Below are 21,339 nucleotides of genomic sequence, written 5' to 3' on the forward strand. Positions count from 1 at the left end.
AGTGAGTGTGTGTGTGTGTGTGTGTGTGTGTGTTACAGCTCCTCATGCTTCTGCTTTTGTCATACAGTATGTAAATGCCACTGCTCTCCAATACAATACAACATTTGTCCTGAATAAAGTACTGTTTCTGTTCAATAAATGCAGTGAATGTAGATGCTTAACCTTCATTTGTTCGTCCACCTCAGGAGAATATAACTAAATATTACACGAGAGTTTGTTTTGCATTCACCTTGAGTGTACCTTCTTTGAATTGAAAGAAAAATAGTTGCTTGGAATTGAAAGATTTAACATTATTAACAGGGGAATTCATAGCTTAAAACTTAAAATAAGCTAATATTTTATCTAACTTATTTGGTAGTTCTCCACACAAGAACATGGGATACACAAATAAATGAAGTTATTAGATGATTATTCAAGTGTTCTTCACACACTGAAAAAAAAAATTATTTTAGGAACAGTTTACTGAGGAGTTCTTTGGAAAAATCTGTCCTCCTTTTAGCAGTTTTATTTTTTTAAGAGTGTATAAATGTTTGTCTTTGTATTTCAGGTTCTTGAGGAGGATTAAACAAATTAAGCGTTTGTCTTTGTCTCTCTGTATTGATATGGACGGACCCTCACAGAAGAAGCTTTTTCTGCAATCATAATTCTTCAGATCCATAAACCAGACGAGACACTCAAATCAAGATCATCTCAAGACGTTTGCACTGAGGTGAGTGTTTCAGAGCTCATTGCTTTATCAAGAAGGTGATTCAAGTTTAATTTAAGCAGTTAATCTCCTCCTGGCTTATGATTGAAGAGTTTTAATCAGCTAGCACAATTAATAAAAACATCATGTAGCTTTAATAAAGCGAGCACAGCTCATTTAAAGCGTAGTTTATTTCAGTTCGTTTTAATTCTGAATTTACTTTTATTTTTTACATTTTCAGTTTAGTGTAAGTTTCAGTAATTTGATGTGCTTTTGTTATTTTCATTAGTTTTAGTATTTTAATTTTTTCAATTTAGCTTTATATTTATTTATACAATCAGATTCAACAACCTTGCATTTGTCATTTTTATTAGTTTCAGCTTTTTTATGTGTATTTCCGGTGTAGCTTTATAGATTTTAGTACTTAACCATATTTGTAGTAAGTTGCTGAGGCAACATTTCTAATTTTCATAGTTCTATTTTGTCATGTTTATTAGTTTTAGTTTATTTTTTTCTTGTTAGCTTTCTTTCAGTTTTAATTTGAGTAATTATTCCCCCGGTTTCACAGACGAGGCTTAAACCTAGTCTCAGACTAAAATGTAAATCTGAGCTTTTTCAACCGAAAGAAACTTGCACTGACTGATCTTAAAATATATCAGTGCCTTTGTTTTGTCTCAATATGCACACCAGTAATGTTTTTTTCTAAGGCACTTTTATAAAAAAAATCCATAAATGTCCTAATTGAACTATGGTCTAATCCTGGCTTAGTCTAAACCCTGTCTGTGAAACCAGGCCTTAGTATATCAACTTAAATATTTTTTTTTTCTAATTTTCATTTAAGTTTTTGACTAATATTTTACCTTATTCCAGCTGTATCTCAGCTGACAAAAACTATTTTTAATAGTTTGATGGAAATTCCATTCAGGTCGATCGAGGTGTTTACATTAAGGCTTTTCAATATTATTTTACAGATTATGAGGTTGCATGCATAAACGTAGCTATAGTGTCTGCCAAACAATTGCATGCAAAAGTATAATGCACAAAAATGCTGTCTAGTCAGGTATTGAGACACAGCCGGTGTTTTTAATTGACACTCCTGCCCTGTAGTTTCATTTATCACCAGTAGAGGGACTAAACTCTCTCTCTCTCTCTCTCTCTCTCTCTCTCTCTCTCTCTCCAGGCGAGCCCCTGAGCAGAGACGCTGTTATTGGAGCAGAAAGCACACGGATCACAGACACTCCTCTTCTCTCCTCCTCTGACAGACGGAGCAGACGCTCTCTCGTTCTCTCCAGCTGTCTTCTCCGCGTCTGTGCTGGATTGCCGTGTTGGAGTATCTCAGCGGAGGAGGAGAGAGCAGGGACTCCAGACTGCAGCTTCATGGGAAAGACGCTGGAGCAGCACCAGATGTTCCCACACTACACCTGCTACTATCCACCCTGCGCTCACAGCAAGGTAACGAGACGCTGGACTCTTCTGCTCAGTCTCTCACTGATAGTAGCTATGTTTCCATCTGACGTTACGACTTAAACTTATGCGCAAAATTGGAATATCGCATAAAACATTTGCGAATGAAGAAGCGTTTCCATCCAAGGAGTTGAAGAGAACAAAATCGTCACTTCCTGATAAACTTGCACTAAATATATCGAAGAAAAACTAATTTTGCACCAGTAGGAGAAGGCACTGTATATAATAATTTGTGTATACTGTACAAAATATTACGAGCTTTTAGGGTTGCAAAATTTCCGGTAAATTTCCGGAAACTTTCCAAAAATCCCTGGAATATATATAAAAAAAAAAAATCCTGGAATGTTTCCGAAATTTACTGGAAATTGTCCACCTTTTTGCAACCCTACAAGCTTCAGAGCTCGCGAACAAAACGCGGACATGTTATCTTATTTTCCGAGTCTGCTGTTTTGAAACGCAGTTCTTGGAGTTAATTATAAGAAAGCACTTTGACGAGACTTTGCTCAAGCATATTAGAATGACAAAACTAGTATTTCAGATGCTGTGCAATGAGATCGGTCCGTTGGTTGGTCCAGTTTTACGCTGTCCCATCGCAAAGTCACATGTCTTTTTTGGAATTTATTCAGTAAAAGTGTTTCCATCGTAGTTTATGCGCATGTTTTCTTACTGGATAAGAAATGTATCCTACTTGAGTTTTTTATGCGCATTTTTAGAATTTATGTGCATCTTGGCGTTTCCATCCAGCATTTTTTTAATGCAATATCCCAAAATGCGCATAAAAATAGGTGGAAGAAAACGTAGCTAGTGACGGATTGACTGAGAAGACAAGTTACATTTACAGTATTTATATTGCGTTTTTACTGCTATGGTGTTTTATACAATACAGATACAAAACAGGGAAATAACAATGTTTATGTTACAAAATTAATCAATTATGAAACGAATTCAATTATAAAGCAGCTCTGCAGAAGAGAGAATAGTCTCATTTAGTTCAATTTAGTTCAACGTTGACTGTCAGTGTTGCAAAATTCAATTACGGATCAGTTTCATTTCAGCTGTAAAGCAATTCAGTTCAATGTTGATTCAATTCAGTCCAAGAACCGTCACTGTTGCAAAGTTCAATTAGGAAACAAATTCAGTTCCTTAAGCAGCTCTACAATGGTGTTGTAATTCAGCTCAGTTTAATGATGATTTAATTCAGTTCAGTGATGGTGTTAATGTAGCAATGGTCCTCAGTTATAAAACAAATGCAAAATAAACTATAAAGCAGCTTTAATGGTGTCATAATTAATCTAAATTTAGTTGAAAAATCATTGTTTATTCAATTTAGTTCGATAAGTGTCAATGCTGCAAAGTTCATCAATTATGAATCCATTTCAATTTACTTTAAAACACCTATAGATGACAATAGTGTCATTATTAAATTTAGTTGTGTTGATTCACTTCAATATCAGTGTCAATGTTTCAAATTTCAGTTTTGAAATGAATTCAGTTTCAGCTGTAAAGCGGCTCTACAGAAGACGATAGTGTCATTGTTCAACTCAGTTTAGTTTAATGTTAATTCAGTTCAGTGACGGTGTCAATATTGCATGAAATTCAGTTCACACTGTAAATCAGACAATTGTGTCATCATTCAGCTCAATGTAATGTTGATTCAGTTAATTCAATAACTCTGAGTTGTAAAACAATTATGAATCTCATTCAACTATAAACCAGCTTTAAAGATAATAGGTTCATTATTTAAATAGCTTCATTATGTTATGGTAGAAATTTATTTTTTTTATTATTATTATTATCGACGTTCATATTCAAAGTTATTTTACAGAAAATAATACTTATCTTAATTAAGTTTATTTCTAAATTGTGAGCTGCTGGTTAATGTTAACCATCTAGTTACACACCTTTTGTCTTACACTGTAATTTAATGTTAGTTACTGGCGTTAAGTGTAGTTTCATGTAGACTTCAATGCTTGAGGAATCTTCTGATTTTGATGTCAATTTATTAATTCAGGTTTTTTTTTTTACTTTATTGTGTGAGTGTGTCTGTGTCTGTGTGTGTATGTGTGTGAGTGTGAGTGTGAGTGTGAGTGTGAGTGTGAGTCTGTGTGAGTGTGTGTGTGAGTGTGAGTCTGTGTTGTCTGTGTCTGTGTGTGTCTGTGAGTGTGTGTCTGTGAGTGTGAGTGTGAGTGTGAGTCTGTGTGAGTGTGAGTGTGAGTGTGTGTGAGGGAGGTCATCAGTGTAATTTGCAGTGTTATGCATCACTGCTGGTGGCATATGGCATCTCTCTCTTTCTCCCTTTCTCTCTCTTTATCTCTCTCTCTCACACACACACACTCTCTCATAACTCTTATATAGCAAGACAGTGTCAGGATCACTAGAGCGTCACACATTTATTTAGCTCTCTAAATGTGGACATTGCAGAGACTTTACACAGCTAGTTAAAAACACTGTAACCTAACCTTAACAGAAAAAAACTATACTGTTTTACAAAAGAGGATAGTCCAAAAAGGGTTCATAAATATATAAATTTATTTATAAATATTTACTTTTTTGTTCTACTGTTTTTATAAATGAGGATGACCATAAATGTATTTGTAAATATAATTTTATTTACTTTATTTTTTTGCTGTTTTACAAGGACATCCCCAAAAGGAGGTTTTATAAAATGTATAAATGTATTTACAATTTTATATATTTATTTACTTTTTATACTGTTTTACAAATGAGGACATCCAGAAAAGGTTTTGTAAAATATATATTTATATATAAATATATATATATATATATTTTAATTGTTTATAAAAAATGTGGATGTTCCCAAAAGATATATCGTAATATAAATATAAATATTTCAATTCAATTATAAATATATATTTACTTTATTTTTGTACTGTTTACATTTGAAGAGGTCCTCAAAAGGAGGCTTTCTAATATATCTAAATGTGTTTGTAAATATTTATTTACATTTTTTACTGTTTTTACAAATGAGGATGTCCCTAAATGGAGGTTTTGTCAGGTTTACCTCACTTTACTGTACAAATTTGTACCCAAAATATGGTTCAGTAGACACACACACACACTCTCTCTCTCTCTGTCTCTCTCTCTCTCTCTCTGCATGCATCTTCATGCTCTGAATATCTCTGTGTGTCTGGAGGGTGTGTGTGTGTGTGTGTGAGTGAGTTTTTGCTTAAGAGGTTTTAATGATGCACATATGAAATACTGCACATCTGTGTGCTGTTAAACACGGCCTATAAACACACAGCAGATGTTACGAGATGACGTTTGTCAGCTGAACAAGGGAAAGTCACATGATCTTTTCTCTACACAAGTACCATGGTCTTACTATCCACCTTATTTTTCACATAATCCGCCATTTTCGAACTATAATGTGTCAGATTTCTGATAAAGCACTTCCGCTAATAGTACGGTAGTTGTATTGTGATTCCATAGTTTTGCGTTCACTGTGTAGATTTTACAGGCTAGTTTATTTTTAATATGGACCACAGAAAGATTGGCGCACTTTGTGCAGTTAGGGGGTGTCATAATAGCTGGTTCAAGCATAAAAAATACCTGCAAGACATTTGTTCTTCTTTATTCTATTTGTGTGTTTATGATTGTTATAAATTCATCCGGAGTATCTGAACATTCAGTTAAACACAGAAACTGTGACACTGGACTGTAATATCTGATCAGTAAGGTCTGACACACACACTCACACACACACACACACACACACTCACACACACACACACACACACACACTCTCACACACACTTTTTACTGTTTTTACAAATGAGGATGTCCCTAAATGGAGGTTTTGACATTTACTGTCCTTCTGATGTCATGCATTAATGTCCTGATACAGTCAGGAGACGGCGGTCATTGGTCTGGGATCCGGCTAAAATATTCCTGTAATAAAACAGCCTAGTAAAAGATGGCATCAGTTATTAAGTCATTATATATGCATATGCTAATGAGGGACACACAGGACGTGTGTTTAGCAGAGTGACCTTCATCCTCAGCCAATCAGATCGTGTCTCATTCTTCAGGAAGTTACAGTCACACTCCAGACAAACAGGACAAAAACAAGCCACTAAATATAGTTTCACATCCCTTCTGAGAGAGAACGGATGAGATCCAGTCTTATTTTGGTTTGGTTTATATATTATAGTATACTTTATACATTTTTTTATTTATTTTATTAATATTTTGAAATGGCTTTTAATTTACATATTTTATCTTTTTAATTACTATTTTTATGTGCTTTTGCTATTTTTTATTAGTTCTTTTTTAAAATATTTATATATATTTTTTTCAAGTTTTAGTTTAGTTTTCATTTAGTAATTTTAGTACTTCAGCTTATACTTATTTCAGTTAGTTGCCAAAAATATTATGTTAATTTATATTATTTATATAAAATATAAATATTAGATAAAAACTTACTGTAAACTAAATATTAGATATTAGAAATGTTGCCGTTTCTAATTTCCATTTGGGTTCAGTTTTTCATCCAATATTTATATTTTATTTTAGCTTTTTTTTTTTTCAATTAACAAAAACATTTTTTAAATAGTTTGTTTTATTTTGATTTAACTTTTCAGTCAGCAATTTTAGTGCTTCAACTTCAACTTAATAAAATCGTATTTATTTCTATTATTATTTATATAAAATTTAAATTTTATATGAAAAACGTAGTAAATGGATATTAGAAATATTGTCATTTGGGTTAATTTTTTCATTTAATATTTGTGTGTGTGTGTGTGTACCTGGTATTTATCACGTTATGGGGACCAAATGTCCCCACAAGGATAGTAATACTAGTAAATTTTGACCTTGTGGGGACATTTTTGAGGTCCCCATGAGGAAACAAGCTTATAAATCATACAGAATGAGTTTTTTTGAGAAAGTAAAAATGCATGTGTGTGTGTGTGTGTTCAGGTTGGCCGGTGTGTCGCTGAGCTCATGTTTGGCTGTGTTCAATGATCTCTGGTTACTCTTGTGTATCTTGGCTAGATATATGTAGAGTTCCAGTAAGAGCTTGTCTAGTTTGTGTGGTTTTGTATCAGAATAGGTTAATCTGTGAGCTGTGGCTCAAACATATAAAACACACACAGATAACATGATAACAGTAGGAGCACTAGCAGATGTGCACATTCACCATTCATGAGAGAGAGTGGCGTCACATCTGAACAGATTTAATAAGGGACTTGTCATCATGAAAACATATCATGGGCCCTTTCCAGATTTACAGGATCCTCAAATATGATTTCGGCATTTTCATTTGCACCAATAGCGCAAGAAAAATCCACAATGGCATTGCCATGAATTTCCAAAAGAGGAAAAAAAATATATAGAGATTGATTACAGTTATCAGACGAGAGAAAAACATCAAATTTAGTCATTCTTTTAGCAGCTGTATTAGAAAAAAAAAAAACTCCCGTCACCACAGTCATGAAAAACAGGTTTGAGGTGAAAGCAGAGAATGTGAGAAACAAAACGTCTTTATGGAAATTTAAAAAGACATTTGTATAAGGCTTCAGGTGATTGGGACATATACTGTATATATACACTACTGTTCAAAAGAGCGGGGTCAGTAAATTAATACTTTTATTCCTCAAGGATGCATTAAATTGATCAAAAATTACAGTAAAGGCATTTATAATGTAGCAAAAGATTTCTATTTCAAATAAATGCTGTTCTTTTGAACTTTCTATTCATCTGTGAATCCTGAAAATAAAATGTATCACAGTTTCCACAAAAATATTGTGCAGCACAACTGTTTTCAACATTGATAATAATCAGGAATGTTTCTTGAGCAGCAAATCAGCATATTAGAATGATTTCTGAAGATCATGTGACACTGAAGACTGGAGTAATGATGCTGAAAATACAGCTGCGCATCACAGAAATAAATTACAGTTTAACAGATATTAATATTTACTGTATTTTTGATCGAATATGTGTAGATCTAGTATGCAAATTGGGATGTGAAAAATTAGGTTCATCTCTTTGAGACGGTCTATTGTTGTGTGTATTCCATTAAAGATTTTTGTTTTAATTATCTTGCAGTCCAACTAATGATCATGTTTTTAACTTAGTTTGTAATTGTGCAGCAACAACAACAAACATGTATTTATAAAGCACATTTAAACACAATATAAATCGATCCAAAGTGCTGTACAGTGTACAAACTAATTACTACATATATGAAAAAACAAGGACAGATCATGTGATCATCTGAGGCGCGCCATTAGATGTGTGCCAGCTATTGTTAACTGTCAGTTTATATTACACATGCAAAAACATAAAAATAAAACAATAAATCTGTTATATACTAAAGTGAGGAATCATTTACAGAACCATGAGAGTTAAGACTGCTTTCAATCAATGTTCACACAATATAAAATTACCACATTATTCAATATATATTTCAAGTTAGTTGCCAAGGCGATATTTCTATTCTGTTATTTTAACTTTATATCAACTAATGAAAATATTTTTTAATCGTTTTAGTTTTATTTAACAGGACCAACACTAGAGTGAGTCGTTGAATCATTCACTCAACTATCCTGTAGATTAACTACAAACTAGAACCTAGTAAAATGTAGTTGACTATAATCAGTGCACGCTTTCTACACATGAACAGTGTCAGGTTTTGAATCGATTCACTGAAACTGATTGGGGAAGTGACTCGCTTACCCAGAATGCCGTGTGTCTGTGCTCAGGTTTGTACTGCTGTGACCGGGCGGAGGAGGCTCACTGTCAGACGGCCTGTAAGCGTATTCTTCGCACCATGAGCACCGAGCAGGAGATCATGGAGGGTCTGATCAGTGAGTGTGGCAGTCAGCCGCTCCCGCAGGACCCGCTGTGGCAGTGCTTCTTGGGCAGCGCACACCAGTGTGTGTGTGTGTGTGTGTGTGTGTGTGTGTGTGTGTGCGTGTGTGTGCGCACGTGCGCGTGTGTGTGTGTGTGTGTGAGATGAGCTCAGAGCTCAAATGAATGTGTCAGCATGTATGTATAGATTCAGTCAAAGACCTCTCCATATTCAGAGTTGATCATAACTGATAATGCTGAATGAGTGTCGTCTTCCTCTCATATGCATTCACTGTGTGTTTAGCTGTAGTTTGTAGACAAAGTGAGCTAAATCTGATGAAATCTCCCTTTGGGGACATTTGAGGACGTGAGATATAAACTCTCAATTCAGTTTTTTTTTTTCGATTCTGTCAGAATAAAAAAAAAAAAAAAAGTTAATTATCACTTATTTAACAATTTGGACTTTTTTCTCAGGATTGTAGGGCCCTGTGAAATCCATCGTTTTCCCAAATTCCATTTAATTTTTTTTTTCACTTGAATTTTTCTGGATTTCTCTGTTTTCATTTTTATTGACTCTTAATAATAGTTCAATTAAATGTTATTAATCAAAAAGCATGTCTAATTAATTGAAATCCTGAAACTCATGAATCCTGAAACTTGAAACTATTTAACAGCAATTTATTAAAAGTGTGACAAAAATTACATTTTTAGGGCCCTATGAAATGCATTTAATTTTTTTCTCAAATTATGTTTTATTATTACCACTGTGTTTTTAGTTTTCATTTGCTGTATTCCATTTTAACGGTTTAATTAAATTTTAATAATCAATCGCATCTCTAATTAATTTTATAAAAACAACTTAATTATTGTTTTATTTTGTTTGTTTTTTTTACAATATACTGTTGTGTGTATTTTCATTTTTCTGGTAGATAAATGCAGGCATAAAACAATAAAAATTAAACAAACCTTTTCTTTTTTTGCACAGATACTATTTGAACTGAACTGACGATTACATCACTGAATCAATGAACTGACTTTAACTGAACTTCAACTGTTTTGTCCTATTGAATACTTTAAAGCTGCTTTGACACAATCTGTGTTGTTAAAAGCGCTATATAAATAAAGATGACTTGACTTGGTGCTATTATTGCATTGAGTAATATATTTGTCACAACTTCTTCAAGTTAGACTGAACTTTTATTTTGATGGGTTACTGTGAAGAGCTTTAAGTTTCTGTGTGTATGTGTATGACGGTAATCATTTTGTACAGTATACGAGGTCATTTGCTGATTTTTGTTTCTCTCAGTGGATCAGAGCAGATGTGTTTTAATGCATCCAACTTATATAAAAAAATAAGTTCACCTGAAGTTCATTTGCAGTGCTACAAACACTGAGTTGCATCAAGAATCGTTTGGGAATCACATTGTGACTCTTTGAATCAAAACGGAATTGAATTGTAAGTTTCTGACTGTATTCGACTGGTTTGTGAGCTCTGAATATGGCTTTGTTTCAGTCTCTAGAAACACAAACACACCAGCAGAAGCAGAAATGACACTGAAGCGTCTTCACAGCAGCAGATGTTCATGTTCTGATCTTTATCAGGTGTTGATGCAGCTTTAATAATTCAGGTTTGATGTGTCTTCAGCTCTGTGTTCTGCATCTGTGACATGAATTATGAATGAAATGTTTAGTATTATATTTGTGGCGTTGTGTAACTCGTTTCAGAGGTAGGACTAGGTGGATGAACCTTAATATTGAACGGGATTTAATCCTGAGCTGGGGTTTAATGCTGAGCTTTAGGTGAGAAAGTAACACGACTGATGGAGTTTAAACATGACAACACAAATACTGTAGTGTGTGTGTGTGTGTGTGAGAGAGTGAGAGTGTGTGTGTGTGTGTGTGTGTGTGGATACTTCCTTTGAGACTTTTTTTCTAAGGACCTTAAATCAGTGTTATTTTAGTATCAAGTTATTATATACTATAGCTTTCAATATTTTGAATTAGTTTTTTTTTTTTATTGTTAGTTTCTGTTCTTAAATGTCTATATTGTTTTATCATTAGTTTAATTTTAGAACATCAAGTTAAACTAAATGAAGAGAATTTGCCTTGTTAACTAGCTGAAATAAAATAGTTTTTTATGGTTTTAGTTCTAGTTAACTATAATAACCCTGTCTTGAATCCAGTTTAAAAAAACAATAAAATAATTGTTTTCTTTTTTTTTGTTCTAAGAAGCTTTAATACAGTGTAAATTTTTTTTAAATTAAATAAAAATGAAAAAAATAAAATAAAAATAAATTTAATTAAACTGTGCAAGAATCTTTGAATTCCAGTGTAAATAAATACATAAATACATACATTTTTCTTTTTCTTCTTAAATTCATTGAAAATATTAATAATAACAATTCACTGTTTTTGTTATTAATTTACTTGTTTATTTATTTATTCTTATGCTACGTCTAAGAAGCATGACTCCAGTGAAAACTGTACCTACCAACAATAAAATAATTGTTTTCTTTTTTTTTGTTCTAAGAAGCTTTAATACAGTGTAAATTTTTTTTAAATTAAATAAAAATTAAAAATAAAAATAAAAATAAATTTAATTAAACTGTGCAAGAATATTTGAATTCCAGTGTAAATAAATACATAAATACATACATTTTCTTTTTCTTCTTAAATTCATTGAAAATATTAATAATAACAATTCACTGTTTTTGTTATTAATTTACTTGTTTATTTATTTATTCTTATGCTACGTCTAAGAAGCATGACTCCAGTGAAAACTGTACCACATGCTGTCCTTCAGTCATTATCTGGCTGCATTTCTGTGCATATGTGCAGGTTGCATTTAGCACATTTTTCTCTCCATGTTTGCGCTGTTATCTGATTTGCATGTAATCAGACGTTCAGCATACGCTTGTGGAGCAGATCAGGAGTCTGTGGCATTACTGCTGCTCGTTCTTGTGTAGTGTCTGAGCTTCACTCCTGACAGACTGAGACACATGAGCGTCTCACAGAAGGACATTTATCCTCTGTCTTCATCCCTCAGCAGCATGTGGAGAGTAAAGTGTGCGGTTTGATCCTTTCTGCCTCATTGTGTAAAACTCCTGACCTTTAAAACAAAGCTAATCACAGGGGTGGGACGTTCACATTCCTGCACACAGACGGCGGTCTAGAGAGAGCAAAGGATCGTGGGAGAGAGACAGAGACAGGAATAGAGTAACGAAGTCTTCTTTCAGTCTTAACTCATACTGCTGCTGTCTGATCCAGAAACACGCTTCACAGTTTAACATGCAAATTATTGTCACTCTGTAGCCCACAGCCCTGCTACACCAGTGCTATTTTAGGATTATATATCAGTTGTTTTAGTATCATTGAGAATTTAGGTCTATTGTTTAAAGTTTTAGTAATTATTTTGTGTTTTTTGACATTTTTATTATTTCTTTAAAAATATTTCTATGGTTTCCATTCATTTATTGCATTTTTAGTTTATTTTAGTACATTAAGTTAAACTAAATGAAAATGAGAAATGTGTCATATATGCACTACCGTTCAAAAGTTTGGGATCAGAAAGATTTTTAATATTTTTACTGAAGTTTCTAATGCTCATCGAGGCTGTATTTATTTGATCAAAAATACAGAAAAAACCCTGTTATTTTGTGAAATAATTTTGCAATTTAAAATAACAGTTTCTATTTTAATATACTGAAGCAGCACAACAGTTTCCAGCACTGATAATAAATCAGCATATTAGAATGATTTCTGAAGAATCATGTGACACTGCTATATAATATTTTAAATTTTCCATGAATATGGTTTTCTTTTTCAGATTTACTTTATCAAAAGTGTTTTTTAACAGTATTTATTTTAGTTATCAATAATAACCCTCTGTTGCACAAAGTAAGATGAATGGCTTTGGACAAATAGTCGTAAAAGTCTGCTAAATGACTAAATGTAAAGGTAAATGAATATAAATTAGTATTAAATGTGAACTGGAGCTGTTTTATTTTTATGTTTTTTATGTTAATTTTAATGTCATACACTGATCAGTCTGCGCAGCGCCGCTTTAAGTCGCATACACTTACATTCTTCAGAACATTCAGGTTAACCACACCGCTCTCTGTCTAACAGCCATATGCCCCGCCCCCTCATCAGATGGCCCCGCCCAGTCCAGGAAGCAGCAGCTGTAGTCATAGTGCAGTGGAGCAGCTCAGCAAAACCAACCTGTACATACGAGGACTTCCTCCTGGAACCACAGACCAGGACCTCATCCAACTCTGCCAACCGTGAGTGTACACACACACACTTTCACACTCTGAAGGTCAACGGAAAGCCCCCCTGCATTGCCAAAATGTGCAGTATACTATGGAAGCCCGTTTCAGTCACGGAATAAAAAAAGATAATTACAACTTTTTATTCTTTTTAACAGAATTGTGAGAGACAAACTCGTAAATCTGACTTTCTCACAATTCCTAGTTTGCATCTTGTAAACTCTTTTCTGAATTCTGAGTTTATATCTCGCAATTCAGGTTTTTCCCACAATTCTGAGTTTACATCTTGCAATTCTAATTTTTTTTTTATCTCAATTCTATTTTTTATCAATTATGAGTTTACATCTCACAATTATGAATTTTTCTTGCAATTCAGATTTTTTTTTCTTATAATTATGAGTTCACATTTTACAATTCAGATTTTTTTTCCTTGCAATTCTGAGTTTACGTTTTAGAATTGTTTTCTCCGCAATGGAATAAACAAAAAATACTTTTTTCTTGCAATTCTGACTTTTTTTTCCTCATAATTAAGTCTGAGTTTACATCTTGCAATTCTGACTTTTCTCGTAATTCTGAAAATGTTCTTGTAATTCTGAAAATTTTCTTGTAATTCTGAGTTGGTCTCACAATTCTGACTTTTTTTCTCTGAATCCTCAGTTTATATCTCGCTATTCTGACTTTTCTCGTAATTCAGAAAATGTTCTTGTAATTCTGAGTTAACATCTCACAATTCTGAATTTTTTCTTGCAATTCTGATTTTTTTTCTTATAATTATGAGTTTACATTTTAGAATTGTTTTTCTCCGCAATGGATTAAAAAATACTTTTTTTCTCATAATTAAGTCTGAGTTTACATCTTGCAATTCTGACTTTTCTCGTAATTCAGAAAATTTTCTTCTAATTCTGAGTTTACATCTCACAATTCTGAATTTTTTCTTGCAATTCTGATTTTTTTTCTTAGAATTGAGTTTATTTCACAATTCTGATTTTTGTTTCTTGCAATTCTGACTTTTTTTCTTATAATTAAGTCTGAGTTTACATCTCACAATTCCGACTTTTCTCGTAATTCTGAAATTTTTCTCGTAATTCTGAGTTTGCATCTCACAATTCTGACTTTTTTCTCTCAATTCTCTGTTTATATCTTGCCATTCTGACTTTTCTCGCAATTCTGACTTATTTCTTGCAGTTCCGAGTTTACGTCTCACAAATTCTGAATTTTTTCTCACATTTTTTTATTTTATAGCTCTAGATTCAAAATTTTGTCTCACAATTCTGAGTGAAAAATTCTGTGGCAGACACAGGCTTCCATATAATATACAACCAGAGCACACTGTGTACTGTATCCCACAATGCCGTTTCCAGTGTGTCATCAAGCATGATTTCAAACATGATTTTAATAGAATCGCAGGATGTGTTCAGTAATGGTAAGCGCTTCACTAACACACACGCTGCAGTCTGCTGGGCAGTTTTATTATGGTTCAGCGGTTTCATAGGCTCTGATGTCATGCTTCGCTATTTTTAGATCATAGAAACAGGAAGTTCTGTATGTTATGTTTGTGTAGGTAAAGTTAACTCTTCAACTTTTAATGAGACCAAGAGTGATGATACTCAGATACTCATGCCTCACTGTCCCCACAGAACAACACACACACAGAACAACACACACACACACACACACGGTTTCCCAGCGGAGCGGACACAAACAGTATGTCTGTAATGAGATGTGCTTATGGCACACACACCCCCCCCACGAGGACAGGCTGTGTGTTTGGAGCTTAAAGGCATGTTCACACACAACAAACCCAATCATTTGGAAATATTTTTCCTATAGAATGATGTTGATGGGTATGCTTTTTGTGTTATCATGACAGAACATTGTGATATTCACTATTATAATTTTAACAATATTTCGAATTAGCTTTTCCTTTTATACTTTCATTTAAATATATATATATATATATTTTTGTTATTTTATGTGCTTTTGTCATTATTATTATTATTTTAGTATTGCTTATATTATTGTTTAGGTTAATTTATTTAAATATTTTTTATTTTATTTTAGTTATTTTATGTGCTTTTGTCATTATTATTATTATTTTAGTATTGCTTATATTATTGTTTAGGTTAATTTATTTAAATATTTTTTATTTTATTTTAGTTATTTTATGTGCTTTTGTCATTATTATTATTATTTTAGTATTGCTTATATTATTGTTTAGGTTAATTTATTTATTTATTTATTTTATTTTTTCAGTTTTAGTTTTGATTTATTTTAGTGCTTCAGCATATTTCAGTTAGTTGCCAAGGCAACTTTTCTGATTTTCATTTTTCTTTTCAGTTTTTTTTTTTTTGCTTAATTTTACTTAATTCACTTTACTTTTTAATTTTAACTTTTACTATTAATGTTATTTTTATCTAATATTTTCCTTTAATTTCAGCTTTTATTTCAATTAAGAAAAATGCTTTCAATAATTTTAGTTTTAGGTAACGATTGTGATTGGATTGTGAAATAATGAAACACGATTGTAGATGACGTCAAGTGAGCATATCGTGAAGAACAAGATATTTGGATTTAAAATTGTCAAAAAAGTATAAAAAGTCAATCACATGAATCATTCATAATAAAACCTGTAACATGCATTAATAAAATAAATAGGGCCAGTTTTGATTTCATGCTTTCATGCTTTCATGCATGATTTAATGGTACAAAAGCAGAAACAGCTGCTGTAGTTGTACTAAATAAGTAACTTCTGACTGTTCTGGTGCAAGAAACCTCGATCGACAAATTATTTCAGCAGAGAAATAAAATCCTATAAATGTGCAAATAAAGCTGGAAATACTAACCCTACATGAGATACCTGTAAGAACTAAGGTTATTATAGTTAACTAAAATTAAAACCATTAAAACATGTTCTTGAAAAAAAAAAAAAAAGTTTAATCCATCTAGTTGCCATGGCAATGTTTCTCATTTTCATTTATTGTTAATACTGAAATAACTACTGTCAAACTAAATAAATTAAAATGAATAAATATATAAATTAATAAACCTATATAGGCATATTTAAAAAAAATAATAATATACTATATTAATGATGAAATTGATTTAATAAAAAATGGCTAAAATTAAAATAATAAACCGAAAATATAGCTAAAAATGAAATGTTAACAAAAACTATAATATAACAGATATACTAAAATAACACGAATGAGAACTGCCACCACACAAAAATAATATACAAACAAAATCTCAAGTATAAACTGTATATGCACATGTGTAAACTGTATAAAAATACTCACAATGTTTTTTAAATATCTGGTTATGTTTATCATTTCTGTCCTCACAGCTATGGGAAAATTGTGTCTACTAAGGCCATCATGGACAAGAACACAAACCAGTGCAAAGGTAAACACCTGTTTTTATGGTTTTATTATGTAATGATAAACCACTTATGTGGCAATTGAACTAGGAATGAGCTTCATCTAGATGTTTTCTGCTCGTTTTAGTTTGAAGATATTTAGTGTTTGAGCTTCAGAGACAGTGACTGAAGAGCTGAAGTCTGTAAAACACATTCTGTGAGAGATGTAGCTCTCACTTATGTGTAGATGTTTATGACTGATCATCTGTCACTTTTGTTGTTGAAGGGATGTTTTATCGGTTTCTTCAGCATCTCGCAGCGTGAATTTTGGGATTTGATGATGTTGTGCTCTTGCTTGAATATGTCCTGTGTGAATCAGGGTTATTATAGTTAATTAAATCCTTTAAAAAGTTGTAAATAAAATATAATTTAACTGAATATAAAATATAATTAATTTAATAACAACACACAAAATATTTTTTTTTTAAACTTTTTTATTTCAGCTACTTGCCAGGGCAAAATTTCTCATTTTCATTTAGTAAAGTAAAGTAAAGTAAAATAAAAATGACAAATAACTAAATTTAGAACAAACAAAATTTAAGTGTGCTGGTTCATTACTCCTGAATATATCATCTTTAATGTATTATTATTATTTATTTTTTTGCTTTTTATCATCAGAGTTTGTGAAACCTTCATTATAAGTGTTTTGGAAACAATCTTCACTCAGAAATTGCTAGTCAATTTCATAAATAATTATAAAGAAACGGCAAGCAGCACACTGCATTAAACATGGGATTTTGAGGTATAAAAGACTAAAATGGTATTTTCATGTACAACATACTCTAATAAACTTTACTAGGTTTTATTTTCAACTTTATTATAAAATAGCATGCAGTATAGTATGATAAACATTTAAATTGCAAACTGTAGATGTCGACACATGAACTTTTTAATTAAGCAAGTGACTCTTTTTTATTGTGGAGCAAATAAATACACTTTAGCAGTTTTATTCTGTATTGTGTGAAAAAATCTGCATTTTTGGCAATAAAGAAATGTTGAATATAACCTTGTAGTGCATTGCATTGATAAATACAGTATATAGTGTGGTCTAATTTTATTCTGCACATTTTGGCAAATTTTGTCTGTGCATACAGAAAATTTGCATATTGTGCACATTATACATTCTGCATACTTTAGAACTAGTATGCAAGCCGATAATATGCGTGACATGCATCACAGTTCCAACTAACCCGAGTTTCACATTCCTGTTTCATTAACTTAGCCCTACTACAACTGTTTTGCTCAAATGTTTCACTCTTAAAACTTTCCGCTTGTATGATTTTTTTTTCCTAGTGTCTCCGTGATTTGAACTGAAGAGGGTCGTCTAACCTATTTTCTCTCTAATTAAACCTTCATCTCTCCTGGATAACACGCTGCCGCTGACGGGCTTTAATCCAAAGCTTGTGTGTGTGCATGCGTGTGTGTGTTTGTGTGCGACATGTGCGCGTGTGTGTGTGTGTGTGCGTGCGTACGTGTGTGTGTGTGTGTGTGTACTCATTTAATCTGCCATGAAATGTTAATTAACACCGGTGTGACCCTTATCTGCTGATACAGCCCTGAGAATGAAGGTGTGACGGAAAATAAAAGGCGAGTGAGGGATTGTGGGTAAGAGCGGTCACTCATAAATATCTCATAACTCATTAATCAGTTTTGCGGGTTTCCTCTCGCCTCGAGCGCTGACGGACGAGGTCAGGACAAATGGGGAAGGCTAAAGAGGAAAGTGAAGTCGAAGGGTTGTTGCCATGGAGACCAAGGGTTTAATGCAAGATTATTCCTGAGGGCCTTCAGGTGTTTCTCGATCGCTGGTGGTGTGATAGTGAAAAACACATTTAGTTTATCTAAGTTTCTTTTCCTATCTTCGAAAAGTGCAGTGGAATGGATTCTGATGGGTCTTGGTCTTCCTGAAAGATTGACTGCATTTAGACATGATCCGCTCATGGATCAGGAGCCGGATTCTCCGAAATCGTCTTATAGATACAACAGGCAAAACCATTATTTTTCATGCACTACACTCTTAAAAATGAAGGTTCTTTATTGGCATCAATGATTCTATGAAGAACCTTGAACATCCATGGAACCGTTCAAATGCAGAAAAGGTTCTTTATAGTCGAAAAAGGTTCTTTAGATTTTTAAAATGTTCTTCAAAAAGCTTCTTTTAGGAACTGTTAATTAAAAGGTTCTTTGGGGAACCAAAAATGGTTCTTCTATGGCATCTTTATTTTTAAAGGGGTCATAGGATGCTACATGCACTTTTACAAGTAGTTTGAACTGAAATGTGTGTTGGCAGTGTGTGTACACAACCACCCTATAATGATAAAAATCCACCCAGTGTTTTTTTTTTAATCCTGGTTAAATGTTTTCCCCTTTCTCAAATCGAGCCGATCTCAGATGCCTGTCTGTGTGACGTCACAAAAGCAGGCCCCTCCCACGATAGTTTGATTGACAGTAGCGTTTCAGTGAAAAGAGCTGTTTTTGACAGGGTAAAAAACGGTGTAGTTATACACTACCATTGAGAACCTTTAACCAAACTATGTTACAGACTTTTCATTAAGACCCTAAAGAATCATATCAACTTGAGGAAAATGGGCATCTGATGCCCCCCTTTAAGAGTGTAGTCAGTTTTTTTAGGTTTTAGTCTATTTGGCTTTTCATGACACGCTGTTTCAGACTAGATGAAAGAAAACATCCAAAATATACATTTAAGTGTGGTTTTGGATCTATTTGCGTTTATAGATTTAAATGTCAATTTTCATCTTCAAACGTTTTATTTTGTTTAGTTTTTTCTCCATTCAGCAGCACACACTTACACCAAAACTTACCGTTTTATTCTTGTCTATATTCTGAAGGTTTTTACTGTAGGGTTTGTTCATATATCGTTCACATTGATTTTATTATTGCACTTTATCTATTTGCGTCTATAGATTTCAAATACAATATATATCTTCAAAAGATTTTTTTCTCCATTCAGCAGCACACACTTACACAACTTAGTTTTATTCCTACCTAGAGATTTGTTCATATATAATTCACACTGATTTTATTATTGCACTTTATCTATTTGCATCTATAGATTTCAAATACAATATATATCTTTAAAAACTGTTTGCTCAAAATGAGTTTGTTTCTCTACTTCAGCAGCACTTACACCAAAACTTAGTTTTATTCCTCCTATCTATATTCTGAAGGTTTTTACTGTAGGGTTTTGTCTATATATCATTTGCTTGATTTTAAACAACCTTTTATTCCTAAAAACATGGTGAAAATGTATTTTTCTCTGGTTGGTGACAGTATTTTCTGATTTATGGAGTGATAAAAAGAGAAATCCAAAATCCCCTCAGTAAAAAAACTTTAACTCTAGTATGTCAACAAAAACAAACAAAGTCTGAACATGGCTTCATCAAAAGTTCGGAATTAGTTTCTGGAAATGTATGCAAGTATGCAATTAGTTAATTCAAAAAATTTTCCTCAATACATTTCTTGAAAAAAATCATAACATTTCTCAAATACTTGGATATTTTTTTCTTCAGGACAAAAAAGGACAGGCTTTGGCATCGTCTGTTTTTGAAGATTTGCTGATCAGATCAATGAAAATCACCTCGAAGTCTGTGCAGATTGCAGTAATAATCATAATAAAATCGCACTAAGTTTTAGTTGTGACCTGGTTTAGCTTTTGACGTCATGCTTTTTTAACGTGCTGTGCATTATAAACGAGTTATTTCTAAAGAGCCTGTCGAAAATGTTACAAAATGTTGAATACAGCAAAAACTTGTCATGCGTAATCATAACCGATCAATGTTTATAGCAATGATAATTGGCGTCACTTCAGATTTGTGCACATTTGTAGTTAGTGTTACGTTTTAATGCTTAATGTATGAAACATCCCAAAAAATCATCTTACCTTTGTGGATTTAAAACAAGTTGGATGTTATACTACTTTGATATTTATGTACATTTTTTTTTTTTTAAGATTATATTGTATTATTTGATAGCAGTTAAGAATGTTTTGTGACTTTGGTGAGTGCATTTATTTATTTTTTAATCAGATTCACCCAATGAACTGTGATTGGTCGCTTTTCAAATGTTTGTTTTTGTTCTTGGTTAAATAAGTGGACTAGGCCTGATAACGCTGGTGATGTGACGCCACATGAATGCTGTGCCGTGTCTGTAGGTTATGGTTTCGTGGACTTTGACTGTCCAGCAGCAGCGCAGAAGGCCGTTTCGTCTCTGAAGGCCACCGGTGTGCAGGCGCAGATGGCAAAGGTAAGACATCTTCATCCCTTCATCATCCTCACAGCTGTTTAAACTGCGTATGACCCGATCGAGTTCTGAATATTTCAAGTTTGAGTCACTGATGAGTCAGAGTGAGAGGTTAAACTGCGGTCTTCTCCTTCAGAGCAAGTGAATGTCTTTCATTATGTAAGAGATGCATGAAGAAGTCTCTTCTGCTCACCAAGGCTGCATTTATTTGTTTAAAAATGCAGTAAAAATAATGAAATATTATACAATTTCAAATAGCTGTTTTCAATGTGAATATGTGTTAAAATGTAATTTATTGCTGTGATCAAAGCTGTATTTTCAGCATCATGACTCCAGTCTTCAGTGTCACATGATCTTCAGAAATCATTCTAATATGCTGATTTGCTGCTCAAGAAACATTTCTGATTATTATCAGTGATGAAAACAGTTGTGCTGCT

The 21,339-nt window shown here is 32.8% G+C and overlaps 1 protein-coding gene across 1 annotated transcript in view; it reads left to right on the forward strand.

Moving 5' to 3' along the window:
- The first annotated feature begins 1,900 nt into the window (after nucleotides 1–1,900).
- Nucleotides 1,901–21,339, forward strand: part of LOC107733060 (RNA-binding motif, single-stranded-interacting protein 3-like) — a 46,133-nt gene continuing 26,694 nt past the window's right edge. Inside the window, exons 1-4 of the mRNA XM_016544563.1 lie at nucleotides 1,901–2,137; nucleotides 13,091–13,245; nucleotides 16,574–16,632; nucleotides 20,814–20,905. Coding sequence (XP_016400049.1) covers nucleotides 2,063–2,137; nucleotides 13,091–13,245; nucleotides 16,574–16,632; nucleotides 20,814–20,905 — 381 coding nt within the window. The 5' untranslated portion in view covers nucleotides 1,901–2,062. The remainder of the gene's footprint in view (nucleotides 2,138–13,090; nucleotides 13,246–16,573; nucleotides 16,633–20,813; nucleotides 20,906–21,339) is intronic.

This window comes from Sinocyclocheilus rhinocerous, unplaced genomic scaffold (genome assembly GCF_001515625.1).
Source record: "Sinocyclocheilus rhinocerous isolate Xijiao unplaced genomic scaffold, SAMN03320098_v1.1 scaffold1301, whole genome shotgun sequence".
NCBI lineage: Eukaryota > Metazoa > Chordata > Actinopteri > Cypriniformes > Cyprinidae > Sinocyclocheilus > Sinocyclocheilus rhinocerous.